Source organism: Lynx canadensis, chromosome C1 (assembly GCF_007474595.2).
Source record: "Lynx canadensis isolate LIC74 chromosome C1, mLynCan4.pri.v2, whole genome shotgun sequence".
Taxonomy (NCBI): Eukaryota; Metazoa; Chordata; class Mammalia; order Carnivora; family Felidae; genus Lynx; species Lynx canadensis.
Window position 1 is genome coordinate 25480300 of NC_044310.1, and position 24243 is coordinate 25504542.

Here is a 24243-nt window from a genome sequence, read left to right on the forward strand (position 1 = left end):
CAATGGAAAATGATTGAAAGTTTCTGCCTGAGGCTTAGCATGTCAGATATGCATTTTAATTAAACCATTCTGGTAACAGTGGGGAGGCTGAATTGAAGAGTGCCAAGAAGCTAGGAGATCAGTAAGGAGGCTATTACAACCCACAAAGAAGAAAAGATGATGGGCTGAACTGGGGGAGTGACAGTAAAGATGGAAAAATATGTTACAGGAGGTACACTGGGAGACCTCAGAGAACAGGGATGGTTCCCAGATTCTTGGATGACTAGGTAGAGTGGAGTACCATAAACTAAGACAGGAAACAGACTCTGACCATTTTAGTAGCCAAGTATGAGTGAAGTTGGGACATGCTGAATTGGAGATATTGGTGGACGTCATGGTGGAGACGTCCAACAGGTGGTTGGCTCTACAGTTTGCTGCTCAGGAGGAGGCCAGGCTGGGAAGCCAGATTCGGGAGTTCTAAACAAACAGGTGGTACCTGAAGCCATGAGAGCAGAGAAGAGTACCCAGGGAGAGTGTGGGCGATGAGGACAGCAGTAAGACAAGAGCAGAGTCTTGGGGACATCAAAGGAAACAGAAGAAATGGTCAGAGAGGTCCAAGAAGCATCAGAGAGAGCAGCATAAAGCGAAGAGAAAGTTCTAAAAGGAGAAAATGACCAACAACGTAAGGGAATGCGGAGGTGCCAGTAAGAGGAGACCTAAAACCTATCTTGTGGATTTGGCACTGGAAGTGGTTAGTGTTTGGGGTGAGGGGTGCTTCTCTGACAATAATCTTAATGTGAATGTTTTCAGGGGAAGGCAGGGGATAGAAGCCATGGAGAAGCAGGTGAGGAATTAATGCCGATAGAGGACTCCAAGGAAGACCACTGGTCCAAGACCTCGAATGAGAAGTTCCTGGAGGTGATGGAGTTCTACTCCTCCAGGAAGCCTCCCACTTTTCAAGCCAACCTGGCCCTCTCACTTCCCAGATGATGAGATCTGCTGACTTCAACAGTGATCATCTGTCATTTCATCAGATTGTCAACGGCTGGTTTTCTGTGGGAATCCTGCTTCCCTGGTGAGTCTGGGAGGGTCACACACTGGCCACCCAGCCACTGAATGAGGAAAAGCTGGAATGAAAGAAGTATAGGCTCAGGGTTGGAACTAAGGGCTTATGTCAGGCTCAGGAAGCCAGAAAAAAATCGTAGGAGCAAGAGACAGGTAAAATCATGGCGAACCATGGGGTAAGAGAGGCCAAGAGGGAGTCCCACAAAGTTTTATGGCCAAGCATGAAAAGAGAGACCAGGGGTGGGGTCTTGAACATTCTAAATGAACTGAGGTCATTCTGGAAGGCAGGTTTTGCCAGAATGAGAGGCCTCTGGAAGGGCCCAGAACAGCTCCTTCCATCTGTCTTAGTGGCACCACCAGGCATCTGGCAGCTCCTTGAGAGAGAGGTCGAAAAGAGCATCTTGTTGTCTGGTGCCCTTCCCAGTCCTGGCACGGGCCCCCACACAGACGATGTACTTAGTACAAACTTGTTGCATGCAGTCAGTGCAGACGATGTACTTAGTGCAAACCTACTGCATGCAGTCGGCCCCACGGGGGGTGAGACAGCTGCCTGACCTTGGCTTCCCACACACAGGACTTTGCCAAATCACAAGCCCTAGCAGAGCCGCTGTGCCAACGGTGGACAGCCCCGGCTCATTTCTTGCTCCTTCTAGCTGCGGCTTTTGTTCTCTTTCTGAGAACAAGTTCTCACCCAGGGGAGCAAGGAAGTCATGCTGATACTCTGTGGAGAGTGCAGGAGCCCTGGCCCTGACTCTCCAGACATGTTCTGCCAACAGCATGCTAGGGCACTAATCCTTTCCTACCGTTTGGCTGTGGGGCTTGGAATGCTATTTCCAACTCTGGGAGATATGGAAGATGAGATTTTAAAGGGCTGGTTATTTATGGCCTGGCTCCTGATGGCTACAACAGATGCAATTTCATGGGCTCCATCAGAAGAGAACAGCTTCTTGGGGTGGCTTAAAGAATTGTGATGTGGCAGGGAAGGAGGGGGAAGCAAGGGCCTCAAGAACCCACAGGAAGGCAGGTGCTTGTGTCTCATCCCCCTACTGGTTCCAAGTGCTACTGGGTTCGGCAGCCTTGGTCATGCTCCATCTCAGCTGCTTCCTGAGCATCTCTGTTGGCTTGAGACCTTGTCCCTACCTTGCTCTTGACATTAAAACAAGCTGAAACCCCAGAAGACAGGCATTAGGCCCATGACACTCCCATGTATGAAGTTTAAGGACATACAGGACATCGTGATGATGGACTTTTACAGGTGTAATTCCCTCCACCCTGAAATGCTGGTCCCTGAATTCTTCCCGCTGTGGCTCTTGCTCAATAGTCAGGTCTCTGCTTAAATCTGACCCCCCCAGAGAGGCCTCCCCCGGCTCATTTATCTTAATCGGGCCCCACTGCTACTGTTCCCCACCTTGTTCATTTCCTTCACGGCACTCAACACGAGTGAATTTTATATTTGTTTTGTGGCTTTATTAGTATAGGTCTCCCCCAGGTAAACCAGAAGTCCCACAAAGGCAGAGTCTGTATCTGTCTCCTCCACTACTATAATTCCATGCCAAGCCCAATGCCAGGCAATAGAAGGGCCTACGTAATCTGCTTGAATGGATACATTATGAAGGAAAGTTTGGTGATAAAGGCTGACGGCAATGATGGAGACACTGCCGAGAACGATGGTGCCGGGCTGTTCCTGACAATAACTTCTCAAAGCCTTGCCACAGTATTTACCCGAACACCATTTTTTAGGCATAGCTGTTGATTTCCCCTGACCATCTCCATTACAGATCCCCCCAAAACTGTGTATCAATAACCAAGGGCACCTGTGTCCCTGTATCCAGGCTCATCTCCTTCCTTGCTGTGGCCTTGACTTCCTTCTCTGTGCCTATTTTGCCCTGGGGAGGCCAGAGAGCATCACCATCCCCCACTCCACCCAAGCCCTCTGCTGGTGAAGAATCCTAACAGTCATTAGGCAGGAACTTGGGGATCACCTCAGACTCTCCCGTCTCCATTCCTCCTTTCCAATGAACCTACCAAAGCAATTGATTCTGCATCTGAGATGTGGCTTGGTGCCACCCCATCCTCTTCATCCCTTCACAGCTCCCATAATTCAAGGTTGGATCATCTCTTGGCTGAGTGGTCACAAAAAAGTTTTATAGCTGGTTTCTTGGACCCAATTACAACTCAGAGCGACTATGTTACATCTCCGCTTAGAACACTTCCATTGCCTTCTACAGTCTTTGGAATCCCCTCCCAGCTTATGAACATAGGACAAGGTTCTTACTGACCCACACTCTCCCTGTGCCTACCCTGCACCCACTTGCAATGCCCCCCACACACCAGGGTCCTTTCCTGCTCTGTGACACTGGCAAACTCTAGTTCCTGCGTTGAATTCAAAAGTCACCCCTTCTGGGATTCATTCATCTGAGTCCTTCTAGCAGCCCCTCCCATCATGATAGGAAGCCTTTCTCAGTGACCCAATTTTCCTTTGGTGAACCACCCCTCCCCCACTCACAGCCAGGGGGTTTGAGCAGGACAGATAGTCATGTGGCCTGGGCCTGGTCAGTGAGAACACTCTCTGTGGACACTGGTGTTGAGGCCTGAGCACATGGCTCAATCTGGTCCAATCAAGGTTCATCTTAGGGCTTTTGTGGGAACCATCGGGAAAGAGAAGCTTCCTTTTTGCTGGGATTGCTAAACCAGCAGAATGGAGGGAGCTGATGGTGGTTGCCTTTGCTCCCTCATGGGGAAAGCATGCCTGAGAAAGCTGACACATAAGAGAGCAAAGCTGTGGGAGGGAGAGAAACACATTCTGATAATATTATTTGCATACCTTGATCCAGCAGTCCCTGAAGCCAATCCCTCGACTTTTCAGTTACAGAAGCCAACACATTCCCTTTTTAGCTTGAGTCAGCTGGAGGTGGATATCTATTTCTTGAACCAAAAGAATACTATTACATTTTTCTTTTCAGTCTCTATGGGAGCTTCTTTATACCTTTTAGTAAAGGCATCTAACATATGATATTGTCAAGCATTTAATTATATTCTGCTTCTTCACCCTGACTGTGAGCTCCAGGGTCCAGCATGATACATGGCTATTACATAAACATTTGCGGAGGGAATAAACAACTCCTTGGGGATAGGACTGTGTCTTTGTCTCCCTAGCACCTAGGAGAGCCTAGTTCATAGAAGGCTCTCAATAAATGATTACTGAAAATAAATAGGGGAAAAGTAACAAAGAATGTAAATGATCTAAACCAATGGTTTGATAAAGTACATGTGAATGAATAAATAAGTGAATAGTTATTATTAACAAATCCCCATTGGCATGCTGTTCTCATTCTAATTATATCTGAATCTAATGACTCCTGAATGAAATATCTAGTTAAAAGTCGCTGAGATCAAATGGTTCTAGTTGGCTCAAATTTCATGTGTAAAATGCTTAATAATTAAAACAAAGTCTTTCAAAGAGGAAAAAGAATGTTGCTAGCAAAATTTTCAAACTGAATGTCTGTAAAGTAGACGGGAATTTTTGTATCTCCACCTACAAAAACAAAAGCAAAAAAAAAAAAAAAATGAAGGGGAACAAAGCAAAGAAAAATCTCAGAGCTGGATCCAGAGAGTAGGCTGAACCTGCTTTCCAGGGAAATTCTCTTTCTAGAAACAGCCGGGGTCTATGGGGTGGCCCCGGGGGCAGGAAATCCAGACAGTACAGCAGAGTTTCCTCTATGTTCTCTGGTCAGAGGGGCCAGGTAGGCTCAGAGGCAAGGTGGGTGGGTGCACAGTGGAGAGAATCCTGGGACCACTTCCTGGACCTGTATCCCAGGGATCAGGGGAGCTCCTGTTGGGGTGGGATGCCAGGCTACAGCCCGGGGATGATGCTCTCCTTGCCTCCTCCCCTCCCACATCCAGATAGCACCCACGCTGTGAGGTCTGTCTCAAATGCAGCCCCCACATTAGGGCCTTGCTCCTCCCACCCGAGGGCAGCTTCCTGCAGTATGCCTTGTTTCCTTTCCTACTTAAAGGTTTGGTGGAGGCAAATATATCACATAGAGGTCCACGGGGCTCGGCTTGGGGGGTGGGGACACAGAGAATGCACAGGCAGATTGCAAATGACCCGAGTGAAACAAATAAAGAATGGAAGTCCAGGGGCGCCTGGCTGCCTCAAGCAGTTGAGCATCTGACTCTTGATTTCAGCTCAGGTCATGGTCCCAGGGTCATGGGATCAAGCCCCACATTGGGCTCCATGCTGAGCATGGAGCCTGCTTAAGATTCTCTCTCTCTCTCTCTCTCTCTCTCTCTCTGCCCCTCTCCCCAGCTGGCATGCTCTTCTCTGAAGTAAAATATTGAAAAATTTAAGAATGGGAGTCCAAGTACACTGAAAGGGGCAAGGAAGAGAGGCTGGGAATCACTGGCAGAGACTGACCCACAGCGGGAGAGCCAAGAAGATGGTGGAGAGGCTCTAGGGTCTGCACAGAAACCCCTCATGTGGGAAGGAGCTATGGACTCCTTCTACCAGTCTCCCCACCACAAACACACTTCTGGAAGCCCCCAGGGAAAAGATGGCTTCAATTCTGAGTGCAGGTCAGGCCCTGCCTGCCCTTCCTGCTATAGGAGGAGACTGCCACCTAGCAAAGGAGAGAAGCAGAGAAAGAGAAGGAGCAAAGGAGAGACAAAGGCCCAACTGAATTCTGCAGCAGCGAGATGATGCCGGGCAGAGATGGGCCTCCTCTCTGGGTCCGGTACAGTGGTCCCCTGTCTTCTCCACACTCTCTGCTCCTTCTCCCCTACGCGGCAGGCCCCGGGGAGCAGGTGCTGTGCCTGTACCCCGGTGAAGTGTCCCCTGCTCCTAGCCTGCACCGAGCAGCCACTGTAGCTGCAGCAGTCCACTCTTCTTCCACTCTTCGGACGAGGCAGCTAACTGGTCAGTCTGGGGCTGGGTCCAAGCGAGAAGGGGTGATGCTGCCCGCAACGTGCCCACAAATTGCAGCTCTGGGAAGGCAGTTTCAACGAAATCACCACCCTCTCTTCTGACCTTTGCAAGGACATCCTCCGGTCTGACCCAGTCCTCCTTACCTGGGTTTCCAGGCAATTCCCTGGGGAGCTGAATCAGCTGCGGTGACCAGGCTGTGCCTTCCTGCCTGGTGAGAGGCCTCTGAACTGCCAGGCTGGGAAGAACGGCCTCAGGGGGATCACTAAGAATGGGGCCACCAAGGCTCTGGGCTGCTGGAGACGCCTCACTTATCCTCTCCCCTTCAAAGGGTGAGCCCCTAACTCTGGTTGCCATCCCAGGAGTATCATCTCCATTGTGAGCCAGGCAGCAGTTTACGTGTGCAGCCCTTTCAACATGCTTTGTAGGCTGGTGTGATGAGCCCCATTTTTCAGATGTGGAAACTGAGACTCAGAGGCAAGTAAATAGGCTTTAACAACCACTAAGAGGTGGATCAGGGTTTTGAGCTCAAGTCTGTCTGGCTCCCAGACCTGCTCTCTCCTCAGTTAGATGCCAAGATACACAGACCCCCTCTCCTATTCTTGGAGGGGACATCTGGCTTTCTCTCCTTCCTTGTAGCCCCGGAAGAAGAGCCTGGAGAGATTCAAATGGAGAGTGTCAAGCATGAGGCAGAGAAAGGAGAGCAGAGATTCTAGCTCTTGTGTCTTCTCGGTGGGCTTTAATTCATTGATTTTCTCCACAATGGAGAGGCCAGCTGTATAATGGGCTGGCAATCGCTTGTACTTGTTATAACATGATCCTGCTACCCTCCAGGGACACAGAACCCAGGGCCATAAAAAACTGAGTTTTTAAACCCCAGTTCTCCACCACCACCCACCCCAGTCCCAGCCATCTGAAAAAGTCCAGGGGCTTCATGAGGAACTTTAGCAACGGTGAGAGTTTTTCCTAGCATTTGAGAAGAAGGAATGGGGCTCCATGAAGGACAGAGCCAACTGACTTGGTCAGAGCAGAACAAAGCTGCCCACCCCCATCCCCCCGCACCAAGAAGGATCAGTGAGAGAGTACCTGGTCCCTAAACTGAGTTCAGTGAACTAGAGACAGAAGAGCATACGCGTAAGAGCGGTTGACGTGGCACAATATATGGTGGTGACTTGGAGGGGCATGTGTCAAGGGTGATGTGTGTGTGTGTGTGTGTGTGTGTGTGTGTGTGTGCGTGCGCGCGCGCGCATGCAGTTGGGGAGGAATCCAAATACACTATCTGGATTGTAACTTTCAGTTCAAACCCAGCTTTTGCTCACGGTCAATCACAAAATAAAAGTTAAAACGAAAATTAAAAAAGCAATTAACATCAGAGGGAGTACATCTAAAGTACTTGGGGACCTCTCAACAGGTCATAGTTACAGGGTTCAGCGCTCACCATCCTAACAGCCTTTCCCTGTCCAAGACGTATACTGCCGGATTCCCTGTGGCCACTCAGGGACCGGGAAACAGGAAGAAGCAGTGCGCTGGCTGATGTACGCACACCACGTGCTCTGTGGTTCCGGGCACACGCCGCTATTTCTGTGCGCTCCGCCCACCTGCCTTCCTCCGCGCCAGCGCATAGCTGCCAACTGATTATATCCTGCTACGTTTTTGGCTTTGAATTGTCCTTTGTTTTATGAAATAACGTTCTGAGGAGTTGGCAGGTTTCTTTCTAATGTCCTCACTTGGCAAAATTAAAAAAATATATATATATATATATACATATATATATGTATATATATGTGTGTGTGTATATATATATATATATATATATATATATATATCTATCTCAACCCTCCATTTCCTCAATTGTTTGGCAATTTTACTTGCCTGCGAAATCCAAACAACCGGAACCCCCAATTAAAAGTCTCCTGCTCTTAGCCCGTTGGGGGGAGAGTGTGGAAACTGAGTCAGGAACATTCCATGCCCCACCCACAACCCTGAATCAGTGGGAATCTGCTATCTGGTAAAGGAGGTAGTGGATTTTTTTCTCTCGAAGGTATCTCTGTCTTCTCAATAGGTGAAGGGATGCCCAGTTGTTCACATTCATCTTTTCTAACAGGATCTGCAGTCTTTCTATGGCTTGGCACAGAACTCAAGAAAACATCTTAAAATCTTAATGCACGGTGATATAAAGTAGCAACTCATAAACCAGCAGCTTCACAGTTCACAGGGATCCAGGGATCCATAAAGGAGAGGGGCAGGGGAGAAAGCGGGTTCTTTGCACACACGTCCCGAGCCTCCAAGTTTGTTTATCCATAATTGCTATGCAAGTATAAATTAGAACAACAAATGCATCCTGGCTGGAAATGGTGACACCAACCCTATAAATAATTATAACTTAATCTTATAGCGAAGAGTTCTGAATGACTCCCGTAACGATTTCCTCCGCTTAATTCCTTCCCCCACTGAGTGACTTAATAGGAAAAGGAATAGTCTTTAAGATTTGTTTCACTCCAGAAGTTTGGACAATGTGTGGATTCACACCTGGGGGGGGCAGGCTGTGGGAGACTGCTTGGCCCACGGGTAAACAAGTGAGTCGAAGAGGCCTTGGGGCTGGAAGAGCCAGACCCGGCAGTGCTATTCATCGTGGCATCTGCTCATCCAAGTGAAACCTTGGGAACGACCTACTAAGAGATCTGATGACTACACTGTGTCCTTCTTACGAGAGCATGCCACACAGCCCTGGCGACCCTTCACAAATGGAGCAGGATGTGACATGCTGCCATGGCTACGGAGATGGCCTTTCAAGTCCAACTCTCCTGGGGCTGAAGCCTCGTTCTGCTCCTTATCAGCTGTATGGCTTCAAGCAAGTGACATAACCTCTCTGGACCCCACTTTTCTCATCTGTAAAAGGAGGAAAATGATGCTACCTACTTCATGAAGTTTCTATGAGGAAAGATGAAATTATTGCTGTAAGAGCTTAGAACCAAACTAGGACATGCTGACAATAAATGCTCAATAAACGATGCTATTATCACACCTATTATGTTTTGGAAGCCTCTGCCATAATACAGGGAAAATTTTCATTACATAATGCTAAGTTAAAAATATATAACTACAGATAGATTTTCAGATCTGAATTTTGCAATATTAAAATATATATAAATAGGCAGCTAGCTTGCTCCAAGCAAAGCAAAAAGGCCAAAGGAGAATATATCAAAATTTTAATATTTCTTATTCATTTCTCCATACCTTTTTATATTTCCTCTGTTTTCTACAAGAAGCATATGCATTACATTTACAATGATAAAAATAGGTATTTAACAAAGAGGGGTAGGGGGACAGAGGGCCTCCAGGCTGCCAGGTCACTGGGATTCCAGTGCAGAAGAGGGTCACCCGGGCTTTCATCCCCGCTCGTAGCCCCAAATGTCCAGCCGCTGTCCCAGACTAGTTGACAGAATAGCCACCTGTACACAGCAGTCTGTCCTTGGCTCACATGCACTTCTCTCAACCCCCCATCCAGGGTAGTGAATGATCTGGCCAAGTTCACTGGACAAGCTTACGACACCAAGGTCTTCTGACTCCCAGGTCAGATTGCCTTCCACCATACCAGGAAATTTGAGTTCTCCGGGCTACACTGGTCCCCAGATCTCTGAGTCCATATTGGAAGGAATCTGTTCCCATTTTTGCCTCTGAAATAGTCATAACTGGCTCCTGCCATGGGTCTGTCTGATTTTCTCACCCTCAAAGGACCATGTCTTACACACTGGTGTTTCTATCACAAGGCACGAAACCTGGTCTAAAAGAGGTGTTCAGGAAATGTGCCCCTGCTCCCTCGCCCTCCCCTCCTCCCCATTCACACTGACTGCCACGTCTCCTTCCAGGAGCTATCCTACCCCGACTCTTGCAGTTACCCACTTTCTGAGTCCCTCAGAATCCTCAGGGACACCTCGTTTGCCCTCATCCCCAGGCCCTGAGTCCTGCCTTCCCCCGTGCAGCAATGGAAGTCTGCAAGATGCCATATCTTGTCTGAAGCACATCTGGACACATCCTTCTGTGGGCACCTGGTGTGCTGACACAGGTCCCCCTGTGCCCTCAGCCTGATAACACAGCCACAAGGAGAAAAAGAGAGGATATTCTAAGTGCCACACCACCACTCAAAGTTTGTCACCCACACAGAGTTGAACATTTCCCAAAGCCAGCCCCTGCTTGGGCATGTCCTGTGCATCTAAATCTCGGACAGTACCAGCAACTGGGGCTGATAAGTCTCGTCATCCCTCCGCTCCTGAATCCATCATCATCGAGAGTCTCCATGGTGGGTGGGGCACACCACAGAAAAGCCCGTGCATTTTAGTAAAGCCAGAACGACAGGGAGGTTAGTCCTTCCCATCAGAAACTGCGGCGGAATGCCCTGCCCTTCTTTCGCAGGGCCCCGGGAGTGGGAGTTTCCACTTAAGATTCTATTCCCTTCATTGGATGCTTTGAATACGCCCTGCAGAGATGGAACAGTACTTCAGATCATTGCACGGAGACCCTGTCCACACCCTCAGACCAGGACAGTTTCAGTCTCAGTGCAAGTTACTCCACCAAGGCCCATCATGAAATTCTTCAGCAAGGATGCACATCACATTGGGTATCAAAATCTCTGTAAAAATGGACCCTGGTTCTAAAGACGTGCAGTGAGTTTTCATTATGATGAGAACCAAACTCATCAACTCATCAGGATGTGGCCAAGGGGCCTCAGACTGCAGGCCCAGATGCTGAGGAGACTGTGGGTGAGCCACAGTTTCCCAAGGGACCAAGGAGGGGACGCAACAGTGTGCTTACCAGAGGGAGGAGCCTTCGGTGCCCGTGACTTCCAGAAAGTCGTAACCGTCCTCCAGCTGGAAGTCAATAAAGACCAGGGCGATGGTGTCTCCCAGTTCGGCCAGGATGGTCCACGTGCAGTCGGCATTGTTATGGTACTCCGAGGGGAAGTGGGGGCTGGAGATGATGCCGCTCTGGCCGCGCAGGGTCCCGCCACAGGCATCATCCGCTGCGGGTGCAAAGAGAAGAGGTTCGGGTGAGGTGGTCTGGTTCCCAGGTCCTGGCACTCGTGGCCTTCACCCGTGACAGGCATAGAGGGTCCCAGAATGTGATGCACAGGCAGGATGGACCAAGATCCTAGTCTGAATTGGCCTAGTAATAGTGGTACCAAACACTTCCATAGCCCTTACCATGTGCCAGGCCCTGTCCTGAGGATTTCAGATAGTGTTGTTCTCATTGAAAGATGAGCCAACCAAGGCCCAGGGAGGTTAAGTCACCTACCTAAGGTCACACAACCACTGAGCTGGGATTTGAACTCTGACATTCCGAGTACCACATATACTGCCCTGCCATGAGCCAGCTACCACATTTATTTCCACGGTCACGACTGTGGTGAATAGGACATCTCTTCCCACCAGATCTTAGTAACACTCCGATGTGGTGAAACTCAACCCAGCACCCTGGGGCAAAACTCAAAGGGTTGCCAGGCCAAACCTCCATCATCCTTCCTCTGGCCCTTCCTTGTCTGCAGGCCAGCTCTGTCCTCGCGCCCTGCATGGTCGGGCCTCCTGGTCTTTGATCACCCCGTTCCCTCTGCCAAGGATGCCCTCTGTCCAGAGCAGTTCTCCTCAGGCTTTGAGATCCAACTCTGATGCCACTTCTTGGTAAAGCCTCATTCCCCCAAGTGTTTAGTGACCGCTCTCTCCTCTGGGCTCCCGCAGCAGCGGTCCGACTTCAGACACGGTACTTCGTGCTGAGTGATCTGTTCATACATCTGTCTTCCACTCTGGTTCTGAGCTCCACCAGGAATCCCCAAGGGCAGGGACCATGTTTTACTCATCCTGCCCCAGAACCTGGCAGTCTCACTGCTCCAGCCGAAATCCCAGCTGAGACTTGATATTCAGAAAAAATGATCTGGGAAACATGCTCTGACATAGAATAGTTAAGAACACTGGCTTTTGAATTGTTGCAGACCTCGGTTTGAATCCTTTCCCTGATGCTCACTAGCTGGGTGACACAGTGAGAAGTTATCCAGACTTTAAGCCTGTTGTCCTGGAGCCTGTATGCAAGTAAGTGATTACACTACACTCAGCATATGCTGTATTAGAGGTGTGGACTAACTGATGAAGAGAGAAAAAAATGCAATACCCGGGTTCAAATGTGTACCAGGAACAGCAGAATAAGAATAATAAAAGCTAATATTTATTGAGCGCCTACACTACACCAGGTACTATTCTAACTACGCTACATATTTTATTGAATCCTTCCTGTGACCCTGTGAAGTATCATTCCCGTTTTGCAGGTAAGGAAACCAAGGCACACAGAGATTCAGTTACTTGCCAAAGGGGACACAGCTCATAGCGACTAAAGGAGCTGGGATTCTAAGCCCTGTAGATCGATTCCAGGGCCTGTACTCTTAACCAATACACTATCTCCCAGGAGTACAGTTCATATTTGGAGGACGTAGATAAAGCAAGATGTTACTTTGCATGGGTGAGTCGATTTAGGAAAACTTAACAGAGGAGATGCCAGGAGAGCTGGATTTTGAAGGATGGATAGGAGTTCCCTAGGGAGAGAAGAAAGGGAATGGCATCTAAGAAAACAGGGGCACAGATGTCATAAGCACAGAAGCACAAAATCACAAGACATGTGCAAGATAAGTAGCTCTAGATGGCTTATCAGACAGCGAAGAGAGAGGAAGGATGGGTGATGGTAATGGACATGTAGAAGGAGCCCCTGACAGAGAACATGGCCAAGAAGACTTGGAAGCAGAGGACTCTATTGGAAATAAAATGGATTTGGGGGTCAGGAAGGTCTAGGTTTGAATTCAGGCTCCATGTTCCCCAGCCATGCGACCTTGGGAGATTTATTTCCAGCAGCTTCACGTTGCTTCTCTGAACAATGGTTTGCTGTGATAATTGACGGGGATCGTTAATGTGACGGTTCCTAACATCAGCCAGGGGCTGGCGCATGGAGATGCCCAGCAAATGCTAAGTTCTCCTTTTCCTTCCCCTTCGTCTTGAGAATCAAAGGTAGTGAAGGGATATGATTAAATTTGCATTTTAGAAAGATCCCTGGGGCTGTGGCATGGAGGAGGTCTGAATCACGGGAGTGGGCAGGATGCTTTTGGTAGGACAAAGTCACCGAAGTCTGGAGGAGGCCAGATGCGCTCTGAGCTGAGGCCATGGATGGGGACAGTGGGAAGAGCACTGATTTCAGAGAGATTTAGGAAGCAGAATCTATAGGACTTGGCAGTTGTGAGGGATGAGTTCCAGGTTTGGGGCATGAGAATCTGTAGGCTGAAAAATGTCTCCTGTGGCAGGGGACCCAGGAGGGGGCTGCTTTGTGGTGGGGAAGGCAAGCAGGGGTTCAGTTTCGGATCCCAGGGCTGAGTATGTATGTGGGATGTCCTGGTGTAGACATGGAGCTGACGGCTGGGTATGCAGAAGCAGCGTGGGATGGAGGTCAAGGTGAGTTTATTCAGTGGTCCGCAACTAGTCTTGTTAATGTCATTCTACCGGGTCAAGGTCCATTTCAAGAGAATGTGCCTACTTCTATATGCCAACTTGGATAGTGAAGAGGTTGGTCTAGTCTTCAAAACCTGAATGAATGGCAACGGCAGTGGGAGGAAGAGAAGGAACAGAAAGGATTCAAGAGCCAGGCTGAGGAGAAGGGAGAGGATGCAGTCTCCACCTGTGAGTGGTCAGCAAAGGAGAGGAGGAGGGAGAGAGGACGTGGAGGTCTCTAACAGGGCAGCAGGGCAGACTACGATGCTATTTGGGTAAACAGGGGCCCCAGAGGAGAAGCAGTTCTGTGGGATGGTGATGGCCCTCCTCCACTGCCCCTCTGCACTCTGTAAACAGGTGATGATGCCCATGGAGAGAGGGCAGGAGAGATGCCCAGGAGGCCTGCGAGGCCGGGAGTCAGCAGGAGGAAGAGCAACTCTGGCTCCAGGGGAGTAAAGAAGACCCGGGAAGAAGTGACATTTAATGATCAGCAGGCAAAAGCAAATGCACCTGAAAGGAAGTTGTGTAAGAGCAGTCAGGGTCAGGGTCAGGAAGCCTGGGGGCAGAGTGGGGGGTGAGGGAGCAGTGTCAGGAGTGCAGGACAGAGCGGCAAGCCCTGGGTCCACACTGTCCCACTTGCTCGGGCCCACGGGTCCTGGTGGGCCGCACAGCAGTAGGCAATGTTGGAGGGGAGCAGGTGATGGGGGGAGACTCGGCAGCCTCTGCGTAGTTCTTGGAATTCTAAGACATCCTACACTGTTGTCAGCCTCAGCCCAACAAAGACCACCTGGTGCTCTCCTCCCACTGAACCTGACCTTCTGGTGTTTCCTTCCCGGAGACTGTCAGCGCTATCCACCCAATGTCTCACGCCAGAGGTTGGGGCCATGGGCAACCTCTCCCACACGCCACACGTAGCCAGGGACCAAACCCCGTCCCTCCTCGTAAGTGGTTCTTGATGGGCCTCTCATCTGCCTTGCACCTGCTCCACTCAAAGCCATGTCACGATCCAAGTCAACCACAGCCATGAGGCCTCTTTCCTTGTCTCCAAATATCCCTCCTGCTCTAGCCTGTCATTCTTCACCAGAAGCCTGAGTGATCCTGGAAACACAGACCTGAGGACGCCACTCCTCTCCGTAAGAACTTTCAATAACTCTTACTGTCACTCAGGATAGAATAGAATATCGGTGGCTTATAAGGACCTTACAGAGCTTTGCCTCCTACCAGTCTCTCCCTGCCTACTTTCCTGCCACCAAACTGGCCTCCTCCCAGTTCTTCTGATGTATCAAGCATCTCCCTGTTCCAGGACCTGGAAAGTGCCATTTTCTCTTTCTGGAATCTTCTTCCCTACCTCCCTTCTTCCCTGGCTGGCCCCTCCTCAGCCTTTAGGTCCCAGTCTAAGTGTCACTTCCTCAAGGATCTTTCCAGATACAGAAACCCCTTCCCCCTATCTTAAGTTTTCAAAGCATGACATACTTTCCCATAACGAATTATTTCCGCAAATTAATTGGTCAGTTATGCCATTTATCTAATGTCTAGACTGTAAACTCCACTAGAGCAGGGACCATGTCTGTGGGCAGCAGGCCTGGCACAGGCCTCCTCAGTCACTGAGGTTCCGTGGCATCCAGCCCCTCATCGCCATTTCTAAGTGCCTTCTGCGGTCCGGGAGCCTCCATGGTCAGGGGCTTTTGGAAGTTTGCTCTAGGTATGAGTTGTAAGTTTCACCTTAAGAAATGTCTTTCAGAACAACACACCTTTGCCTCTAGACCCAGAACTTCAGGAGCAGTACTCTCCTGCTGGGAAGTACAAAGGACTGTTGGGATTAAGCAAAGAGTTTAATGGAGCCTTGAGGCCACTCAGCTCTAAAGAAATAAAAATGGCCCCTGCATTCGCCAATCTTCCTCTCAAGTGGCAGGCACTTAGTAAACATCTGTTGAACAAAGAATTGAAACAGGACACTGAAGTTCAGAGAGGTTAAGTAATTTCCCTAAGGTCACACAGTGCACGGGAATCAGGAATCCAGGTGGGTCTCCCAGGTATGAGAACTGTGGCCTCTTTCATGACACCGTATGTTCCTGCTTGAAAGCAGTCTGGTAAAGCCATCCCAAGATCTTCAAAGCTCCTCATGATAGTCAATGATTTCTAGACCATGCTGGAACTGAGGACTTAAGAGCTTGAGGCCCTCTGGGGGGAGCCGCCAGTCCCCTCCTTGGAAGGTGGCACCTTTACATTTTGTCATGCCTGCCTCTCGGGTTTCTCCGACACCCTTGCTCCCGAACCATCCTGTGTTGATTGAAGATGCTCTAAAAGTTGTTTGGAGATTTTCTCATACTTTAAACAAGGCACCATATTTCACGGTTTACAACTTCAGAGCCATAAAATATAACCCTCAGCTGATACCACGATCCTAAAATATTAACATACACTTCCTAAATATTAACGTACACTTCCTCCTTCTCTGGGAACGGGCCTTCCGCACCGCCATTAAGTCGTGTATGTTCGAAGGTGCAGGTGTTATGCTGAGAGTCGCCCTTCCAAGTTTATGACGTTATTTATGATCGACTCTAAGTTCCACTGAAATTCCTTCAATTAACTATATAATTTTAGAGAACTACCCCTCGGCCCCCTTGGATGTCTGCTAACTCTCCGGTGACCCACAAATTTCAGTAGGGACAGTGGAACCTCCATCCTGCTCCTCCCTGCCTGCATTTCAGGCCAGCGCCAGTGCACAAGCCTGGAGGCCTGCAAGCTTTGGGGTCCTCCACTCCCGTGTCCTCAGTTCTGCCCCCAGGCTACTCCGCCTCTGAGAAAACAAAAATCCCCATAGTCCCTGGGGGGGAAGCTGACATCTGACAACTCAGGTGTGAGGCAAAGGGAGCTAGGGTGTGACTGCCCTAAAGCCTCCATGCTCCCCCTTTTCCTTGTGCTTTGTGGCTCAGTGTTGTGTGTGGGGGGGCTCGGTCTCATCAGTGCCCTCTTCTGGGGGCTTGGGGTTCTGCCCCCTTATCCTTGGCTTTATTAAGGACACCCCTTTTTAAAATTAGGAAATCGCAGGGGTACCTGGGTGGCTCGGTGGTTAAGTGTCCGACTTGGGCTCAGGTCATCATCCTGTGGTCCATGAGTTTGAGCCCTGCGCTGGGCTCTGTGCAAAATAAATAAACTTTAAAAAAGAATGAAAAAGAAAAAAGAATGAAAGTAGCCCCCGGCAGCCCCTGGCTCCCTACCTGCAGCGGCATCTGCCCAGCAGAACAACCTCGGGCCCCTTCCCTGAGGAGGGTCAAGGGGGAACCACGGGAGACCAGGAAGTCCCTGGCCAGGTGGACTCATCAGGGGGTGCACCTACGAGGATCACCTATGAGGATCAAGCTCTCAGGCCCTGGGCCACCAAGCTGGAGCTCTGGAAGTAACGATGTCATCATGAGTCTCCTGTCAGGGCTCACAGGCCATCGTCCTGGTCTGCCACAGACAATGATGGTCAAGAACGTGGCTGGTAGACACATGGGCTTGGGTAGAATCCTGGCTCCACTACCCTCCAGCTGTGCAACCACAGGCAAAGTACCTCGCCTCTCCAGGCCTCAGTTCCCTCATGTGGAATAGGGAAGAACAAAATCTTAATCTCCAGGGGTTTCTGTGAGGATCCTGTGAGGATTAAATTAGAGAGGGCAGGGTCTGGCACATAGTGCTTGATAAATGCCAGCCAGCAGTGGCCGTGGCAGTCAGAATCACAACAGCTAATGCTCCCTGAGTCATTACTACGAGCAAGGCCTTCTGCTGCACGCATGACATTTATCAACTTGAACCTCACTTCCACCTTATGAGTTGAGTAGTGTATTGTTACTATTTACAGGTGAGAAAAACGGGGCACAGAGAGGTTGAGTAACAAGCCCAAGGTCACTCAGCTAGTGGGCATGAGTGGGAAGGCCAGGATTTGAATCCAGGTAATTGGACTCCAGAGCACATTCTGGATGGTTCTGCTATAGCAACAGTGATGACAAAGGTGATTAGAGGACTGGTGACTCCAGTGGTAGGAGAGGAACCCCATAGTTAGGAACGGTATCTGGGAGCCATGGTGCATTCCAGAATCACTCAAGGTCCTCACTGCCTGGATGACAAGTGGTGCTTTCTAAATGTTGTGTATATGATCAGTCAAAGGGGCCCAGCGTGCGGCTCCCAGACCCCCTCTGCCATCTGCATCGCCACCTTAGGGTCTCATATCCCTCTCCTTCCTCTTTTCAGCTCAGAACTCCACCCAGCCACAGAATTAATCCCCCCACTTGGATGTCTCATGGGCATCTCAGACTTTACCTGGACAAAATGAGCTCTTGATTCCCCTGAGGGCACATGCCCCCTACGCCCTGTCCCAGTCATCCCCATCTTGGTTATCAACATCCCCACCCTGCCAGCATCTGGAAAGAGCCTAGGAGTCAACCTTGACCCTTTGTTCCATCAGCAAGACTATCGGCCATGCCCCCAAACCACGGTCCCAATCTCCCCTCCATCTCTGCCATGGCCACCCCTGACCGAAATGCAGAATCTCCAGTCTGCGGGCCTGTGACAGCTGCCTCCTAACTGGCCCTCCTGGTTGCACCTCTTGCCCACTACAATCCCTCTCATCCTAGCATCCAGAAGGATCTTTTTAAAAAAGTAGATTCAACTGCACCATGCCTGAGCTTAAAATTCTTCCCTGACTCCCTCCTGAGTTTGGAACCAAACCTGAACCTCTTGTCCTGCTCCACCATAGCAACCCCTCTCCCCCATTCAACTTCGCCACAGGGGACTGTGTTCTATTTCTCTAACACGTCAAACTCTCTCCTGCCCCAGGACCTTCACACCAGCTGTTCCTCTTGTTGGGGATGCCTTTCCCCTGGTCTTCATATAACAAGCCCCTCTTATCATTCAGGACTCAGTTCAGATGTCACCTCCTCAGAGAGTCCCCTCCTGACAACTCCATCTAAAGTAGCCTTCCTGTCACTAGCTGCTTCATTTCCCTCATGATCTGAAATTTGTTTATTTGATTTTTATCTGTTTTCTGCCTCCCAGCTGCTCACACGTAAACCCCACGAGATCATGGATCTGGTCTGACTTTTCGTCGCTGCAGTTCTCTGTATCTAGAATGGTAAATATCCAACAATCGGCACTTTGCAACTAAGGATTGAGTTCATAACTCAGTAGCACATGGCGCTACGGTGGCACACAGTAGGCATGCATGCAAAGCATGAATCCTGAGTGAATGAGTAACCTTCAAGGCTGCTGCTCGTGTTCCCCACTTGGAAACTCGGGGAGACTTAGCAACACGCAGCTTTGAGCTGGCACAGGACGGCCAGAGCTGACTTGGGCCTGTCTGACCCCATGCTCCTTCCGCGCCCAGCACACTGCCTCCATCTCGCATTCTGCAGGTTCCTCCCTCGGGGCTCCAATATCTGGAACCCAGCTTGACACTTGCAGTCTGAGCTTCTGCAGACCAGTGCCCCCATCCCTGTCAGGGGACGGCCCGCTGCGCCTGGCTTGAACCTCTGAGGCCAAGCATTTCTCGCTCAGGCTGCTTTCTCTCCACCTGCCTCTCAGCACCCAGCACATCTGAACCCTGTTCCTTCCCCACGCAGCCTTCTTTGCTCCAGGGCCAATGCCCCTCACAAGTCAGGGGCCATTTTGCTGAAACCCACATGGTCTTCCTTCTTGTGATTCAAATTGGCTCCACAAAGCTCGGAGACTCCTAGGGTGGATGTGCCCAGAATGACACAAAGCAAAGGGGGATCACGGGCCCTGCCTCCTTCCCTCTGCCAGCTAGACCAAGCCTCAAAGTGCCAGCAGCCTTAGAATGGGCCTCGATGGAGGTCAGACTCACACCTGCTCTGTCCCCTGATCCCAGCTACTCCCCCTTAGCCTGGGCCGTGTCCCCAGACTGAGTCTACCTTTCGGGCAGGCGTGTGGCATTTCCTGTTTGATGTAGAGACACAATGCCCTCCAACCTGCTCCGGGAAGCCTTGGACTCAGAGTTTGTGTCACTCAGTGCTGCTGGGCCGGTGGGCTGACCCAGGCCAGGAATTTGCCTTTTGGGCTTGTACGCCTTACATGATCCTCATGGTGAATAAGACCTATCCGGCCGTCCGCTCATTCAGCAAATATTTACGGACCACTGCCCAGTGGATGAGGTTTATCCACGCACAGATGCCAGCCCTTGAGAGTTCTACACAAGAGGAAAAAAGGCCAAAAGGCTTTAATCCTTCCAGAGTATGAACCGTTAACTCTGGCATGACCGCAGCTCCTGGCATTGCATGGGCACATGATGAGCACCTTCAGTTCCTATACAACTTGGTCTCCTAAGGAAGCACAGTTTGGAAAATCACTTTCAGAAAAATCACTGGCGTTATTGAGGATGTTTCTCAGACTATGCTTGCGGCTCATGGTGAATTAGAAACGAGAAATGGAGCTGAAGCCCAGAGAACGGGGGAGGCGTGGGGGCTTGGAGAGTGGGAGAGCCACCTGTGCTCCCCCAGTCTTTGAGTAGGAGCCACGTCTCATCTCCTTTAGATGCCAGGGAGCCTCTGGGACCCAAAGCCCTTCTGGAAGCCACACTTGACGTCCTTGGCTGGCTTCCCCAGTGTGTTCCAAAAGAGGGCATTCTCTGGTGTGGCTAAATTGGAAGGTACTTAGAGAGGACTTAGAAAGATCAGCCTGGGAGTCTTTCTGGATGGGCCTTGTCCATGTTCAGGAATCTGAACTTGACCCCGTCAGTGATGGAGAGCCACTATTGGCATTCTAAGCAGCAAGTGATCCTGTCAGATCTGTAGCTTAGAAAGTTTGCTCCAGCAGTGAAGAATGGACTGGGATGCGTGTGGCGGGGGAAAGGCAAACGGCTCGTCACTGGATGTTACCAGACGGGGCCCCAGATCACTGGCAGAAGCATGGAGGGGAGGGCTGGTGCAGAGGGAAATGTACCAGGGCACGATGGCTGATGGTGCAGGGGGCATCTGGCTTGGGCACCTTGGATGGTGACACTCTTCACCGAGCGAGGGATGGCAGAAAAAAGAGCAGGTTTGGGAAGACAGGGTTAGGTTTTGGATGTGCCCCATTTGAAGCACTCTCCGGGGAATGTTGAGTAGAGTCTGAGACCCATGTGGACCTGAAGCGTAGGACAGAGGGTGGGGCTGGGGACAGAGACTGAAGAGCCACCTCCCTGCAACAATTAGAAGCCATGTAGTGGATGAGAAGTTCCAAGAGATGTAAGATGTTCCCAGAGATGAGGCCATGCTGAGCCCTCCAGCATTTAAGGGAAAGAATGGTCATCACCTAAGAGGCCAAAAGAGGAAGAAGAGAGGCTTGGGAGGCAGTCGTGCCCCACAAAGGCACCCCACACCCGTGAGCCACTGCTGTGATGTGAGTGCTGGGGGGAGGCACCATTACCCCAGCCCACTCTGCCTCCCACACCCTGACACACAGGCATTAGACTGGGGACAGTGAGCTGACCCAGCAACGGAAGCCTCCAGGAGGTCGCCCTTATCACTTATCTTTTACTAGTGGATTAATAAAAAAAAAGTATTTTCATAGCCAGTCAAGTTTCTTCCAGGTGAAAGCTCTCTTTGTTCAGGACAATACCACCTGATGCCTACATAGCTTGGCTGGGAAGGGATGCTTCTATCAGGAGAGGGCAAGTCAAGGGGCAATGGGACTCTTGTGCCTAAGCGGACACAAGTCCCACAGCGAGGCCAAAGTTAAGAGGCACCAAGTGGAGGAGGCTGGAACGAGATGAGAGAGGCAATGTCTGAGCTCAGGAAGTCTAAGGCTGCTAAGACAGAAGCCAGGGACAAGCTTCCAGGGAGAAGGGGCCAAAAGCTTTGGAGGCTCATGATTGCTCAGACTTTCATTTTAAGCCATTTGCTTTGCTGGGATGCAGACTCCCTGTGTTGCCACAAACCTTCAATAAAGGCCGCGCTGCATGCAAACACCTTTATCAGTGGGTTGTCCTTTTTGTTTTGTTTTGTTTTTCCCCCGGGACAGGAAGAAATGGAAGAAAAATAGGCCAAGTTCCTGACCTAAGTTAGCAGAGCAGAACCCAGGGAGTTGAGGCATGGCGGTCGAGCTCCAGGTTCAGAGAGGGCTGAAGCTGACGAAGATCCCTGAAGACACTGGGCGGGGTTGTGGATTTCCACCTTACTGAGGTAGATATTGACGTGAAGTATATTGCACAGGATGGATGACAGCCCCTCTGCCCCTGATTCTTGGGCTACCTCTGTTTTTCATTTCCATATTAAAAGAGCATGGTATTTATAGTGTTGTGGGAGGAAAGAGAATTGTGGGTTTTGTTTCACAACTAGAACACTTGATTCCATTTACTATCAGGTTTCATATTCCATTACCATGTCACGACTCTTGACACCCCTCCTTGGAAGGTCAGAGTGTTCAACGGTGGTACCCTCTGGGCAGGGGGTGGGTAGGGATGCTCTAAGAGGAGTGAAGACAGCAGCTTCTAGCCGTGGTTGGCCACGCAGGGCCACACACCGGTGTGGAGGGGCCAAGGTCTCACCCGATGGGTTTGGTCATTCCTGATACCAATCATGTGATAAGAAGGACATCCTAAGTTAGAAAAGGGGCCTAAGAGAAGACTTAGGAAGGCGAGAAGGGAGATTCTAGTTCCCTTGGGTTCCACCAAGACAGGCCAACATGGCTGAAGAGAGTAAACAAACATGGAGGCAGATGGCAACTCACACTGACTGGTTGTGGATTGCCTGTTCATAGGAAGGAATTCACTGCCATGTGTGAGCTCAAGAAAGGGTGCTGGGATCAATTAATCATGTCTGCCATTGCAGTGGGAGCAAGGGAAGAGATCTATGTGCCAAGTATTTTCCACCTCTGGTGTAGATAGTAAAAAGGGTATACGCTTATAGCGGGAGTGGGGAGCTTGTCTCCTCAAGCTAGTCTTTGGATAGTAATTACAGAAAACCTGCCTCTAAGAGAAAGGCAAAGCTTGAACCCAAAGGGAGCTACATGTTCCAATCATTTCTCGACTCCTTGAAACGATCCCCCCCAGACCTATATCTGAGTGTTCTGGGATCCATACAATTTAAAGACGAGAGTTTCAAGAAGAAAAGAGTGGTCAATAGTGCAGAAGGCTGTTGAGAGGTCAAGAAATATCAGGGCCAAAGCAATTCCCATCTGATTTGGCAACATGATGCAGAATATTGGGGCCAAAGGCCAGTCTCCAGAGGAGTAAATGGGAAGTTGGGGGAGAGACCAGGCTGGACTGAGCTTTTGAGATGCTAGGTGTTCCTGGTGGCCTGGGGAAATGCTACAGTGCAATGTCACAGCCATTGAAAGGTGGCTTAAAAAATCTACATGCATGATAATCTCAATTATACACATATTCATAATATATGCATACTGCAGTGTGTGTTAGAAGATGAGAAGGAAATACCTGAAAAATCATCATTAAAATGGGTAAATTTTGTTTCTTCTTTACCCTTTTCCGTATTTTATAAGATCATTTAAAAATGATCATATGTTATTTTTATCATCAGATTACAGGAATGGGAATTACTTTAGAAATAAACTCAGTTATGATGGGGTGGAGGGGCAATAACAAAAGTTATTATGGGGTGGAGGGGCTGGGAAGGGGCAACTGGGTGGCTCAATCAGTTAAGCATCCGACTTTGGCTCAGGTCATGATCTCGAGGTTCGTGTACTGAGTCCCGTATCAGGCTCTGTGCTGACAGCTCAGAGTCTGTAGCCTGCTTCAGATTCTGTGTCTCCTTCTGTCTCTGCCCCTCCCCCACTCACACTCTCTCTCTGTCTCTCAAAAATAAATAAATGCTAAAAAAAAAAAAAAAAAAAAAAAAAAGAAAGAAATAGGCTCGGAAGAGGGTGACTTACTGTCCCGGTTTGCCTGGGACTTAGGGCATTTCCAGGATGTGGGACTTTCAGAGCTAAAAATGGGAAAAATCCCAGGGAAACCAGGATATGCTCGGCCATCATAGCTGGGAGGCTAAGGCTGATATAGCACCGAAGGGAGGTAGTGGGTTTTGAGGGGGCTGTTGGGGTAAACAGGTTTTGAGCATATTTGGAGGCTAAGACCCCATTAAACAGGGAGGAGGCTGAATTTATAGGAAAGAGAAAAGACTAATCGTTAGGGTGAGGTCAGTAAGAACAAAAGCAGCTGGGGAGATCCATGCACAGGACAGACTCTCTGTAATGGAAAACAAAAGATGTTTCTTCTAGACAGAAGGGCAGACTAGCTAAAAATAAGTTTGTTGATGTAGGGGTAGAGGATTGAGAGAGTGCACACCTGAGGGCTAGAAGGTCAAGTGAGGCTGAGAAGCCTCTAGAATAGCTGGGGACCCTGAGCATCCTTGGTGGCCCCCAGACATGTGCTCCCCATAGCAGGCACCCCAGGCCTTGCTGGAGCGCATGGTGTAGTTTCCCCACTGAAGATCAGGTCCCACTGGAAACTCCCGCCTCCCATCCAGTCACAGCCCACCCGGCCCAGACCCTCCCCGGCCACCTACCTCTGCAGGAGGGCAGGGGGAAGTCCCACGTGGCACTGTTCTCAGAGCCAGCGTGACAGGTAAGCACGGCGTGGCCCTCCAGGAAGAAGCCGGGGTTGCAGCTGTAGCGGACCTTGTCCCCGAGGTTGAAGGTTGAGCCCTGCTGGACGCCGTTGGGCAGCCGCCCGGGGTTCCCACACGTGTGACTGGGGAGAACTGTGAGAGGGAGACACACAGCCTGTGAGTTGGGCTCGAGACCTGACACCTGCTTCTGCACAGCACCCGC

General features: G+C 50.0%; 1 protein-coding gene across 1 annotated transcript in view; it reads right to left on the bottom strand.

Moving 5' to 3' along the window:
- The window catches only part of CSMD2 (CUB and Sushi multiple domains 2), a 607194-nt gene that overhangs the window by 375021 nt on the left and 207930 nt on the right, over positions 1-24243 (bottom strand). The window contains exons 4-5 of the mRNA XM_030326876.2: positions 23979-24173; positions 10778-10985 (exon numbers count right to left, since the gene is read on the bottom strand). Coding sequence (XP_030182736.1) covers positions 10778-10985; positions 23979-24173 — 403 coding nt within the window. The remainder of the gene's footprint in view (positions 1-10777; positions 10986-23978; positions 24174-24243) is intronic.